Consider the following 14,269-nt stretch of genomic DNA (forward strand, 5'->3'; position numbering starts at 1 on the left):
TTAAAGCTACCACAGTGAAATCAATCAATTAATCACAGAAATAATAGGCAGCCTGATCAATAATCAAGATAATAACCTGCAGTTTATTATGCTGTCAAATATAAAAATGTTCCTCCTGAGCAAGACATCATAATACAACAGTCTCACAAGCTGAGTGGTAATAACCATGAGAATTCAATTCAACTGATCTCCTCAAACAATTACAGAAACGATTAGTTCCTACAATTAATTATGACAGAATATCTAATAAAAATGTATTTCAACAACATCATGGGCTGGGTACCTTAACGTAAGGGTTCTCCATCCAGGGTGGGTAGGTAGCAGTGGCATCATTGGAGTCTGCCTGGTAGTAGTAGAGGTTAAAGGTCTCTTTACAGCTGCGGTGGTGTGTGCTCCTGGAAGAGCACTCCATCATGGTGAATCGCAATTCCACATAAACCTGAGACGCTCCTCGTCGCTGGATATAGCCACTGCGCAGCCAGTGGCTGGATGAACTGTCCGTTTGGCAAATTTGATTGATCCTCACACTGTTGTTCTCCTCATCTAAACCGCTTACTTCCTCCCACTGAGAGCAGAGAGAACAAAGGGCTGTCAGATTGACCCAGAAACTTGAGCGCACTGAGTAGATTTACTTCACCTATAAAGATTTTCACTGGGGTATTTATATAATTGGTCACATTAAAAATCTTATTCATCATAATAATGTTACAATCCTTTGTTGGCCCTCTGCACCTGTCACAGACCCATGGGACAGATCTGGCCTGCTGTGGATTTTAATCCAGCCCAAATTTGAATCTGGGTTGTTAAATCATTCCTCCCACTGAGCTCCAGCACAGCTAGTGGGAATACAAGTCTCACTTGTCAAACAAAGCACACTTCTGCAAACAGCATCCGAGACAGACGCAGCTTTCACCCTTCAACCACATTTATAGCCTAAAACACAAGAATAAAGAGGGGACATCACAAATATGAGTTAAGTAAAAAACCCTCCACAGAAATGTACATTTGTTGGGCAGCCAAACGCAACAGAAAAATGCTTTAATGTTTGACTTCTGAGTCAACAGCAAAAATGTTCACCATCACTATGTTCCTAAGAGCGGGAAACAAGCAAGAAATTAACATACTCAGGGCAGAATTTAGCAGATTTGCTGAACTTGAGGCTCAGAAATTCGGTTATGTAAATATGTAAATCTTTAAAAATCCATTTGCAGATGATGTGTTGAGTGAGGCAGAATTGTGGTGTGAATGAATTACAGTGCAGCAGAGCACCGAGAGCCAGGTTTGAGTCGCTGGAAAGAATAATTTCCCTTCTAATCCCAAAAAAATAAATACCATGGACTCTGGCAGCACATGCGTCTGCGAACAAAATGTTTTCTGTGATGAAGATGCACCAAATCTGTGAGGACTCATCTGGATTTGACAAAAATCATTCAAAGAGATGTGTGACTCAAAGACAAATGAGAGAATGAGCTACAAGTACACAGACAGAGTGCAGTTACATAAATGGGATTGTTTTTAAAGCATCTAGGTAATAATACTTTTTAATGATATAAATTAATGAGTGAAAAAAGTAATTATATATCTTTGGCAATTTCTTAACCGCACATCAAACCTTAAGTATTTAACAATACAGAAGTCTCGACATCACAGCTGACATTTACGATGCACATCCGGCACTGATGACATTTGAACAATCTTTTACGGTCATTGATTTGCCTTGTTGTTTAGAGCCATTTTCACGCAAGCTGAACTATGCTAGACAAGAAGCGGTGTTTGAGAGTGCAAATGTCTATCAAATTCATATTGGACTCTAAATGTTCTTTTATTTGTCAGCTCTTTAGCATAAAGTCTGTGTTGATGTATGTATTATACTATATTATTATAGTATAGTACATACACAGTCATTTTATTAGGTACATCTATTTATCGGATTGTAAACAACAATCTAATCAGCTAATCACATAGCAGCAAACCAGTGTTTAGGAGTGCAAATGTGGTCACGGTGATGTGCTGGAGTTAAAAACAAGCATCAGAATGGGGGGGGGATGATTTAAGTGACACTGCTGATTTAAGCGCAGCTGTTGGTGTTAGACAGGATGGTCTGAATATTTCAGAAAGTGCTGATCTACTGGGATTTTCCTGCACAATTATCTCTAGAGCTTACAGAGAATGATCCGAGAAAGAGAAAATATCCACAGAGCGGCAGTTGTGTGTGAAAATGCCTAGTTGATGTGAGAGGTCAAAGGAGAATGGCCAGACTGCTTCAAGCTGATAGGAAAGCAACAGTAACTCAAAAACACTTGTTCTTCTGCATACCTTGGTTGTAACATCTTTGAACGCACAATACATTGAACCTTGAAGCTACAGCAGCAGAAGACCACACCGGGTGCCTTCACCTGTCAGCTAACAGGAAGCAGAGGCTACAATTTCTATGGGCTTGCAGAAAATGAATAGAAGATGGAAAAATGTTGCCAAAAAATTGCTGCAGAAACGTTGTTTATGCTGCAACATTTAGAAAGTAGGGCCAGAATTTGGCGTAAACAACATGAAAGGATGGAGCCACCCTGTCTTGTATTAACAGTTCAGACTGGTAATGGTGGTGGTGTAATGGTGTGAGGGATATTTTCTTAGCACACTTTGGGCCCCTTAGTATCATCTGAGCATTGTTTAATCACTACAGCCTATCTGAGTATTGTAACTGTTTATGTCCATCCCTTTATGACCATAGTGTACCCATCTTCTGATGGCTGCTTCCAGCGGGATAATGTGCTATGTCACGAAGCTCAAATACTCAAACTGGTTTCTTACACATAACAATGAGTTAACTGTACCCAAATGGCCTCCAGATCTCGATTCAACAGGGCACCCTTGGTATGCGGTGGAACAATTCATATCATGGATGTGCACCCAACAAATCTGCAGCGCCTTGTTGAATCTATGCCCCAAAGAATGAAATCAGTTGGCAAAAGGAGGGTCCAACCAGTACTAGCAAGGAGTAACTAATGAAATGGCCAGTGAATGTGTAGTAGTGAGAAGGTATCTGATGCTGGCTAATGCAGACTGTCAAAACCTACTGAATCATCAGTGTTAAAACTAAACTAAAAACATTCCGTAGCCTTAATTACCATTTTACTTTATTTCTGATTGTTTTGTGGATTTCAACCTGTAACTTTTTAATTACTTTTACTGAACAACTTATGATCATAATTATTACTTCACTTTATTTTTACTTCTTTTTGATTTTTGGTTTTTGTAATATTTAGTGGTCTGTTATGGGTGTTATTAACTATCTTAATGAATTTCTGTTGCTTTTATGAATTGAACACATTTTACGCATTTTTGCTTGTTTTTATTCACCTGCTACATCTATGTACTAATTTAGTTTTACATCATCATCTATATAGTTTGTGCTACAAACTCTTGAGTAGCTTATGCACACTGCGCTTCCACTTGGAATGAAATGTGGTAAATAAATAAAGTTTTGCTTGCTCCTAATGTGGCTAAATATGAGAAAGGGCAACTGATTCTCCTGATAATCGGAGGGTTCATGAGTGAAAAGAGCTTTTGAGTCATGTGAGGCCAGTCATATTTAAAAAGGCTGCATAACTAATCTAAACATCCAACAACTGGCAGCCGTGCTCTCTGCATAACAAGCACAATGACACTACCTTGAGATGCATGTGCCTGTGTGATGCAGGTCCATAGATTCAACCTGTGTTAATATGCAACAGGGTCAAACTGTGACAGATTTCACTGGAAGCTAATCACTGGTAAACCCCAGACTGTTTCATTAAAACAATTGTCACACTTGCATCATTACACCAAAAGATTTAATATGAATATTAGTTTTATTTGGCTTCCTCATGAATAATTAATACGACAGTGACATTCAAGTATTTTTGAAATCGAGAAGCCAGAAAATGTTATCTGACTGGGTTGTAAGTTGCCACAAATATCTACTACAAGGGTATCATAATCCTTTAATCCTAAAAATAAAGAATAATACAGTATCCCTTTTATGTCTGTATTTTTTTTGAAGCAGACAGCTCGTGGCATTTCCCCACTGCTGCCTGTCATCATTGACTAAATCACTGTTTTATACTCTTTTGTGCCAAGGTAATGCTTAAAAAACACAGCCCGGCCACTTTTCTGACAACACAGAGCTTTTTGATAAACTGCTTCAAATGATAAATGCTGTGCAGGCTATTTAGAGACAGTGGGCCTGTTCAGCTTTGCATCCTAATCAAAAGCACAGACACATTTGTTGAGTATTTCAGTCCAGCACCAGAAATCCTCCTACAGCTATCATCGGGACCATTTTCCTTCCAAGGCAATCGGCAAGTTGAGCAGTTCTGGTCACAGACGCTGCTGGCAAAAATACCTTAGCAACCACTCCTCAGCTGATCAAATTACAAATATGTCTTTTTCTGGCTGCAAGACCAAAAATTGTGAGCAGCCTGTGACTTCGACTCCAAGGTTGATGAGATCTATCAAAGCATCTGCTTTCAATACACTTTAAATCCTACGTTCACTCTGGTGTTTCTTTTACTCTGTCAGTTACCTGCCATATAAGGAAATCTTTTATAGCCAAAGTAACAAAGGAACAGCTGGAGGCCAAAAATCCCCAGTCACCACTAGGCTCTGTGGCAGGAATACAGATAACAGTGAAACTGAGGTTACATACCTGTGGCTTGGCACGAGAGAACACGGTCCATTTGAGATCCGAAGTCTCTGTCTTAGTGTTCATCAGGACCTCTGCAGAAAAGAAAAAAAAAAAGTTTTATATAATATCACTCGAAGCAGGAAATGTAAAAATGACACGTATAAGGCTCATTTACATTCAGAAAACACACAACCAAATCTAAAAATCACAGAAAGAACATATTTTGAGTCCCAAGCGCTCTGCAAAGTATCAGCTATGGCTTATGCTGGGATTAGGACAGAAGATGAGGTTTCACCAGTCAATTACATCCACAGAAACATTCCCACTACTCTAAAATTGTCTTTCCTCTCATGTTTGTTTTTATTCCCCCCATTTCCCTCAGTTCCCAGCGACACACCACGCCTGCAGTCAAACCCAACCTGCTCAAAAAGAGTCTGCTTTTGTCCGGGGAGAGCAGGGACAGAAGAACAGCAGAATCGAACAGACTTACACACACACACACACACACACACACACACACACACACACACACACACACACACACACACACACACACACACACACACACACGACTTAAGCCCTTCCGGTCACAATCTGTGATTACAATAGAATTGATTTTTTGTAATCTTTTGAGGGTTAGGCTGCCAGTTCACAAACAATCTGAGGACTTCTGCTATGATTCAGTATCCCAATAAAATCCGAGACCTGAGCTGCATGTAACTCGAAGCACAGTTTAGTTTAGTGCAGGGACTTCTTTTGATGTGAGGACATCATTTTTTTCCCCCTCTAGCTTGCGTTAGCAGGCTGTGAGTTGTATTTACACTGATGGGATGCGGTTTCTGTCACAGACTGGCTTTTAGTGCCCTACCTGTTCCCCACAGAAGCTCATCCCGAAAGCGTTGCGCAGTTTGGTTTTACGAATAAACAGATTTAATGTGGCTTCAAACTAAGAAGCGCTTCCATGAAAATGGATGCTGGAGGAAATGGGGGTTTCAGCAGGAGGTTTATCATTGGGGTTAGTAAGGTGCTTTGTTGAATTAGGCTTCCAATATAAGGCTCGGCAGTTAAGTCAGCATGCCATAACACCACAGTACACACTCCACACACAGACAAATACAACAACACTACATCGGCCTCTGTTCTCCAGTTTTTGTGCTTTATTTTACACCCGTTTAGATTTTTGCATTTGACTCTTTTCCCATTACATCAACAACCGTCACATAAATAATAAATCCATACTTTAAAATAAAATTTTAATTTTAATAACATATCAATCTCTTGCCTTGCATTACTGCCTGTTCATTTAACTTGAGCTGACAAACTGAATATGTTGAATAGCTCATTTTTACATTTGTAAACTAAACAATCACTCTGAATTCTGAATGAGGCCAACGTGTTGCTTTTCTCAGTTCTTTAAGGTGTGTTTCCACTGCCTACTTGCTTAAACATGTCGCTTTGTTTTTGTTTTGTTTTTTAAACATCTGCTGTGTACATGTGTCATTATGCACCAATTCTGTGATTCCACGTGTAGTTCTGCAATACAGCTTCTTTTATTGCTTCAAGAATGACTTCACTCATGGAAGATTAAAATAGTACTTTCTTTTAAATCTACATTACACAGAACACACTACAAAGCACCAAGAGTAGAAATCATATTTTTCTATTCTCTGCAACTTGCAGTTTATGAAATAAAGTAGTGGTTAATTGTGATGAATAATTTCACAATCAGATTAAATTTAAGATGTGAGAATTTCCTGATTTAATCAACCATGTGAAGATGTGACTGTAGGCTCTGAAAAACAGTATAGAGCATTTATTTAAAAAAAAAAAAAAAGTAGACTAATCAATAATAAAAACACTCATTAGCTGGAGCCCTAAGTAAAGAAAAATACTTACATCTAATGTAATTTCTCACACCACCATCCCCAGATTGATGACTACCAGTGTCAGTGTGATAAATGATGCTGCCAAAATTATGAAAATTCATCCTTGCACTGTAATCCTAATATCACTCTCTCAGTTACTTTCATTTTCTGTTGTTTTTGTAGATATTGTGCTGCCTGTAGAAGATTGTGCAGAGGATAAGAGGATGTTTGGGGAAACCTTTAACACAGAACATTATGAGGATGCGAAGGCCGTCATGATCTCCTTCTGCACTTTGAATATATTTTTGCAAAACGCCAGCATTTGTAGTATTTTACAAAAATAACTGCAACGCCTACAGTTACTAATCTCTGTGATCCCGTGTGAAGTGAGAGGCAATCACATTTACCACTTACCAACCCACATCCCAGTGAAACACACATGAAGGTGTAAAAAAAAAATAAAAATTCTGAGGTAAATCTGAATCTGGCTAGTAGTATTTACACCTCCCCCCCCCACCACGCATGCATGTACGTGCATGGGCGCGTGCCCCCCCCCCACTCCGCACCTTTGCTCGCCCGCTCGCCCCCCCGGCAGTGATGACTTCTCTTAGTGGGGTGTTTTAATTAGGTTTTAACACATTTTTTGTGGATCTAAAAATGTTCTGGTCACAACATCAGCTCAGCTATGGAGCCTTGTGTTTTAAAATGTAATTGTTTATTTCAAGGCAACATATTATTTAATTCCGTTTAATAAGTTTGTCATATTTGACTAGCATTTTGGCTCTGGACCTTTCCAAAAGGGCATACAGCTGGCTTTTTGGCATAACTTGGTTAATTTGTTAAAATTTTCATATCTGGGATGTTTTTCTTTGAAATAGCCAAGCTAAAAACTAAATTCTCTTTTTCACTGTAATTTGGACAAAACATGGGTATTTTATGGGGATGATATCACACCTGTTTTGTGGTCCCTAGCAATAAGATATGGTAATTATTAAGCATGGAGCTTCTCAACACCTCGGCTTTCCTCAGGTTTATATTTTTATGCCAAACCCTTTCATGTTGTTCTGAACGCCTATATTTTTGACACTTGCAGTTCAAACTTAAATATTTCCACATGACTTTTTTCTGTACAGTGGATATGCTTGAAACACAGCCCTATTCTCAAATTTGTAAGTCATTTAAACAGTTGAAAAAGAAAAAAAAGAAAGAAAAAAAAACAGGCAGTAAGACCTGAGTCTTTTAGAAACAGTGTTGATGTTCTTACTACTTTATGTGGGTTTAAAATATTTTAGGAATAATGTTTCCCGATGCAAAATTGCAAAGAATTTTGAGATTTGTAAACGCTGTTGTTCACATTTGTAAACATTTGGTCTCCTCAGAACCTGCATTTCCAATTAAGTAATACTGCATAATAGAGATTCACTGTTGCCAATAATAAGCAAACCACCGGCTCCTTCAAAAGCTGGACACAGAGATAAAGAAATCTTGTTTCATGCATTTAAGCCGTCTTTCTTTAGTTTCTTTAAAGTCACCAGTTTGTCACGGTTACTGAGAGATTTGTTAGCACAAGCACAAACTTCATGTGACGTTTATAAGAGATGGTTGCAGGTATATGCTACCCTGGCTCTTGCTGAGACAAATGTTACAACTGTAGCTGGTCAGAGACAAACACCATTGTTTGACATTAATCAACCGCTGGTTAAAGGTCACATGTAGATATTGTGGTCTATGCATGGTGGACTGGAAACTTCAGTCAGTCTTCAGTCTTTCCACTGTTGAAGTCAACATGAGTATGAAGGGACATGGCATATGCATAAATCTGTTGTCCCATTGTGCCTAGTGAAGGTCAGTCAGCTTTGTCCACATTTTCTCTTCAATTATTCCCAGATTCTGCTAATAATTATTAATAGGATGAACTATATCCAAACTGATTACAAGTCTTAATACCTATATAAATACAGACAATTACAATAATTTGTATCATACACTAACTGGCCACTTTGTTAGGTACCTTACTAGTAACAGGTTGGACTCCCTTTTGCCTTCATAACTGCCTCAATTCTTCATCGCACATTCAACAAAGTGCTGGAAACTTAAGAAATTTTGGATCATACCGACATGCTATAGCATCACACAGTTGCTGCAGATTTGTCAGCTGCACATCCATGATATGAATCTCTTGTTCCTCCACATCCTAAAGGTGCTCTATTGGATTGATATCAGATGACTGTGGAGGCCATTTGAGTACAGTGAACTCATTTTCATGTTCAAAAGATCACACTGTACTCATTTTCATGTTCAAAAGATCAGTTTCGGATGATTTGAGCTTTGAGACAACAATGCATTATCCTGCTGGAAGCAGCCATCAGAAGATGGGTACACTGCAGTCAGCAACAATACTCAGGTAGGAAGGTGTTTAAACAATGTTCATGTTGTCTATGCCAAAGTCTAACCCTACCATCCGAAAGTCACAGCAGAAATGGAGACTCATCAGACCGGGTAATGTTTTTCCAATCTTCTATGTCCAATTTTGGTAAACCTGTGTGAAATTTAGTCTCAGTTTTCTATTCCAAACTGACAGGGGTAGCGCCCATTGTGCTCTTGTGCTGCTGTAGCCCATCTGCTTCAAGGTTCAATGTGTTTTGTGTTCAGAGATGCTCTTCTGCATTCGTTGGTTTGAGTTACTGTTGTCTTCCTATCAGCTGGAAGCAGTATGGCCATTCACCTCTGACCTCAAGTCATTTTCACTCAGAGAGAACTGCCGCTCACTGGATAGTTTCTCTTTTGCGGACCCTTCTCGGTAAACCCTAGAGATGGTTGTGTGGGTGAAATCTCAGTCAGCAGTTTCTGAAATACTCAGATCAGCCTGTGTGGCACCAACAACCATCCACGTTCCAAGTCACTTAAATTTCTTCCCCATTCTAATGCTCAGTTTGAACTTCAGCAGGTCACCTTAGCCATGTCTACATGATAAAATGCACAGTGATGCTGCCATGTGACTGGCTGATTTGATATTTGTGTTAGGTGACCTTAACACTTAGAGTGGGTGGCGGGCGTGATTACATTAAAGGCACAATCAGGGTTTCATACAGCGGGGGGGGCAGGAAGGATCTATCCCCCCAATGAGTTTGGCGGGGGGGGGGGGGGCTTACCCCTCCCATCTCCCATTACCCAGTTGATTGCAGTCGGTTACCCCTCCCACTCCCAGTTGATTACCTAGCATTGTGCTGGGCTGAGGTCCTCTCGCACCAGGCTCAGAACTTTACCTGTTTGGAAATGTTCGCTCTCACTCCAATTAGCAACCGGGCGTGGACATTTGGGTTCATAATCCGCTAAAGCAATTTCGCAATTTTCCCCATTTTTAGCGGGGGACATCACAATCGATACAAAGGGGATGATCCCCCCCATTAATTTTTTCTGGCAGAAATCCTGACAATATGTATGTAGAATACCTAACTATATATAAAGTGCTGCTGCTGTTATTTAGTAGCACTAAGTGTCCAAATCCTAGCCAGAACTACATTTTTTCTCTTCAATTTTAATTGCAAAAACTGGTGTTTGTGTCTACCTTGGCCTGAACAGAAATCATCATACAACTGACTTGCATAGTGATCTGTCAGAGAGCTCCACTCCTCTGCCTCGCCTAAAGCTGTTGGGCAGCGGAGGTGTTATAAGTAGGGTGTGAGGAAGTACAAGTGCAACAAGCAATGCTCTGCTGAAAGAACATGCCAGAAATTGTTGTCTTAACTGCCTGTCCTTCAACATGGCTGACAAGAGGTCAGAATCATCTGCATAAAAGAAAAATGAAAAGAAAAAAAAATGCACTACTTTTTTCTCTGATGTTTGACAAACTGTTATGTGATAACAACACACAAAAGCAGTAGCTATTAATTGGCAATAGCAGATCAAGACACACAGCTTTGGGTTTCATCACAGATGCTCCACCCACAAGCTGTTTAAACCTTCTGTTTGCCAGGTGCAGCTAATCAGGAAAAGGACAGCTTAAAGCTACTAGACATGAGCTCCAGGCCAAAGACCACAGTTTCCCTATAAATCATCTGCAGTTGTGGCAGTTGTATTCAGCAAGTAATCTCTGGGTAACCAGTGACATCTAGGAAAAGACCAGATGGCAACCAAGGAAGATTGGTGATGCAAGACAGATGACCTCCAGTAATGCCTGGCACAGGTGCCTGAGGCCTCATGTGCAGCACTCACAAAAGGGCACCACAGCAAGCTACAGATTACAATACAGAACAGTACCCCCACAGTCTCCCAAGAGGCTCGAAACGACAGACCCAATTGTAACGGCCAGGGGCGAAATGCAACTAACGAGAAGACTCACTCAACAAAGCTGACGGGGATGACACCAGAGGTCCAATGCCACTGTGACCATGGGAAGAGGGCTGTGATGACGCTCATGAAAGGAAGAGCCTAAAATACTAAGAGCTTATCCAGGAGCGTAGAGAGAAAGGGTGACAAGTCTGGCTGTTTCCTGTAGAAGTGGCGTGTAGAGGGTTCCCAGCACAGTCGTGTGGACGGCGCTCACTGCGCTCTGAGTTTCAGGGAACGAGCGGAAGACAGCTGTGTGCAGGACTGGGGAAGCAGCAGAAAGAGCCTCTTGTTGGCTCTGGTATAAAAGGGATGAGAAGGGCTGGAAGCCTGGAACTGGTGGGTAGTGATTAGGTCACCTCTCCTGACCTGCCAACTGGAGGGTGTCACAGTTAAGGGTCAAAATACTCAGTGAAGGTTGGGCACCGTCTGACGACATCAGGTTCAGACCAAACACCACAGTCGCTCTATAGAGCGTCTGCAGTTGTGGAATCATTAGATGCATTAAGCAAGAAAGTAAAGCCCAAGACTAAAAATAGAGCTGAAAATGAGCATCTACAACACAATAGACAGACAGACATCTCTGAAATAATGTCATAATGCCATAGCTGTTGATTTTTGCAAATTGTGTTGATGTTACTTATACTATAACTCAATTCTTCGATCTTAATGTTAAACTTTTTTTAAACCATACTCTTTAAATAAATCTATTCATAAAACCCTGCTTATCTGCAACACAAAATATAGCATGAAATAAATGAGTAACAATAATAATACTATTATAGACTGAAAATAAAGTGTTTCGCCCATAATCAAGTCACTCTTTACTTCTGGTTTTTTTTTTGATAATGATTTCATTGATCACTCAATCACACCCACCACTGCCCACATTCTCTCCCATGCTAATTTAATACATTTTCTCTGTGACCAACACACACAAACACAGAATTCACCCTCTTCTCGACCCCACTCTCGCTGCAGCACTCTCACTGCTGTACAGGCAAATTAGTCAAATCTTTCTTACGCCGTTCCACCTGCATATAAAAGCAAGTCCATGGCATCACTTCTCATCAGCACTGCACATGCAACAAAGACATGCATCATACTGAGAGGCAAAAGGGCCATGTGACTTTAAAATTGAACTATTATTGTTGTCCTAATTTTCCATTGCATATATAATATTAAATGTGGAAAAAGATTTCAAATAGCAAGTTCAGTACATGTGAAAATAATCCCTTTGAACCTAAAGCTCAGGTTTCAGACAGCTAAATCATTTTTTTCTTATAATCTTGGCTCTAAGGACATTCTTAATATGGTCAAGACACACCGCTTTAGGTTTAGCTTTGGTCACAGAAGCCCCACCCACCTGCTGTTCAAACCTTCTGTTTGCTAGATGCAACCAATCAGGAAAAAAGTTAAAGGGAGCTGTGAATAAGTGAAAGGTACTCTAGTACCTAGTAAAAAATAAAAAGCTGAAAAAGAGCATAACAGCTCCACTTTAATCATTAGGTTCTCTCTTCATATTACCCATTCCTCTTTTATAATCTACCAATTTTACACTCTTTGAAAACTGAAGAAACACAAATGTGCTTCTCACTCTTTTCCACTTCAAAACCACACAAGCTCACCAGCTTTCTAACAACAATCTAAGGTGACAATGGGAAAGAAAGGAAAGCCTTACAGAGAGCAGAGAAAACAAGGGCAGAGGTGGATGAGAAGGATAAATTGGGTGACAAGAGTTCAGGCTGGTGATTTCCCCACATTTAGTCTACTCTGAGTTGACTGGCATAATTTAAAAAAAAAAAAATACATCTTCACCACAGAGGCTTCCCTATGCACACTTCCACATCTCCACCTTTCATATGTACACCTGACACTGTGGTTATAATTATTTTTCCTTGTTTTTTTTTTTTTTTTTGAAGGAGTAGAGATGAAATCCCCACCCCCCCAGGCATGCTAATCACTGTTTATCACTGCTCTATCATTAAGGTTTATGAGACAGGATGCGTGAGCGTGAGTGTTTCTATGAGATGGTGAGTGCTCCTGTTATGTGCTTGCACAGCCTTGCCTTTCACTGAAGTAGATACAGTCTTAAGCCCTGTTAGAGGAAGTTGGCGTTTCCCCTGCATTCTTTCAGCAGTGGCGACCACCCACCGCCGGAAAAATGCCCCCAGTGCTCGAAAAATGTAGAACAATGAAAATTCGTCATCTGGTTGAATTTTAACAACCAAAACAAACAACTGTACAGTAATTACAGGACAATTGTATACAATACTACACACCAGAGAAGTCTAAACTGATACGGGTGGTGGTAAGATGATTAGGCTTGAGCCTTCGTGGTACAATTATAGAAAAATATAGCACACAGAGAGAATTTCTCTCAAGCGGAATAAACAGAAAGGGCCTAAAATAGGTGACTTGAGATATCAATATCAGCATATTAAAGGTTTTTATGTAAATAACCAAAAATTATCAGGGAAATAAAGGCAAACGGTTCTAACTGTTCTGTGTTAAAGCATGACAACAATAGGGGGTGTTGTACACTCTTTTCTTTTGAAATGTAAAACCTTACTTAAAAAAAAAAAAAAAAAAAAAGGGGCATGTGTAGAAAGCACCTCACTCTCATGTTCTATATGCAGCTGTCTTCAGGTTTTAAATGGTCCTCACATTGAAGATCAGGATCCATTCGAAATGATTTCCCCCCCCCCTTCTCTATCCTTGACTCTATGTTCATTCCTTCCCTGCATGCCCGTTCACTGCCTATTTTCCACTCTCTCTGTGGCTCTGGAGTGTGATAGGGAAATTATAGGCCTAAGAACATTTGCCCTGCTTCAGCTACAATTAGACCTTATTTTAATTAAAGAAACAGAGAGCCAATTACCCTCATACACCTAGCAAAATTGAAACAGAGGGGAAGAATGCAGATAATGAAAAAGAAGAATGTGAGAAGGGGAAGATTTGGGATTTACAGATGACAAATGTATAAAACCAGATGAGCTCATTGGTGTATTTTCGAGTATTAAAGCTACATTCACTGAGTGACTTGCTCTCAATATTTAGCCTGTTCAGATAACGCAAAGCCGGCCTTGTGACAGCTTGATGTCATAAGACAATTTTCTGAACACTATCCTTTTTATATCATATCTACTCAACATATAATACCATTCATCAGGTCCTTTTTCCCTCCCCAAAGTATCTAATCAATACACAAATTGAATAATTAATAAATGGCTAAATAAAGGAAAGCACTTGAATACCATTTATTTGATGGTTTGAGAATATACTCTGCTGTCTTCTGTGCTGATATGAAGGGCTGTCCTGTTTCTCGGTGGCAGTGAAGCCCTGACAGGAGGTTTTCTGTCCTCTGGCTATAACTGAGAATCTTCTGTTTATCAAGGGACACTGCTGGCAC

The 14,269-nt window shown here is 39.9% G+C and overlaps 1 protein-coding gene across 1 annotated transcript in view; it reads right to left on the reverse strand.

Moving 5' to 3' along the window:
* ephb4a (eph receptor B4a) overlaps positions 1-14,269 on the reverse strand; it is a 43,350-nt gene that overhangs the window by 14,506 nt on the left and 14,575 nt on the right. Inside the window, exons 2-3 of the mRNA XM_030745906.1 lie at positions 4,685-4,755; positions 284-565 (exon numbers count right to left, since the gene is read on the reverse strand). Coding sequence (XP_030601766.1) covers positions 284-565; positions 4,685-4,755 — 353 coding nt within the window. The remainder of the gene's footprint in view (positions 1-283; positions 566-4,684; positions 4,756-14,269) is intronic.

Source organism: Archocentrus centrarchus, chromosome 14, assembly GCF_007364275.1.
Source record: "Archocentrus centrarchus isolate MPI-CPG fArcCen1 chromosome 14, fArcCen1, whole genome shotgun sequence".
NCBI classification, from domain to species: domain Eukaryota; kingdom Metazoa; phylum Chordata; class Actinopteri; order Cichliformes; family Cichlidae; genus Archocentrus; species Archocentrus centrarchus.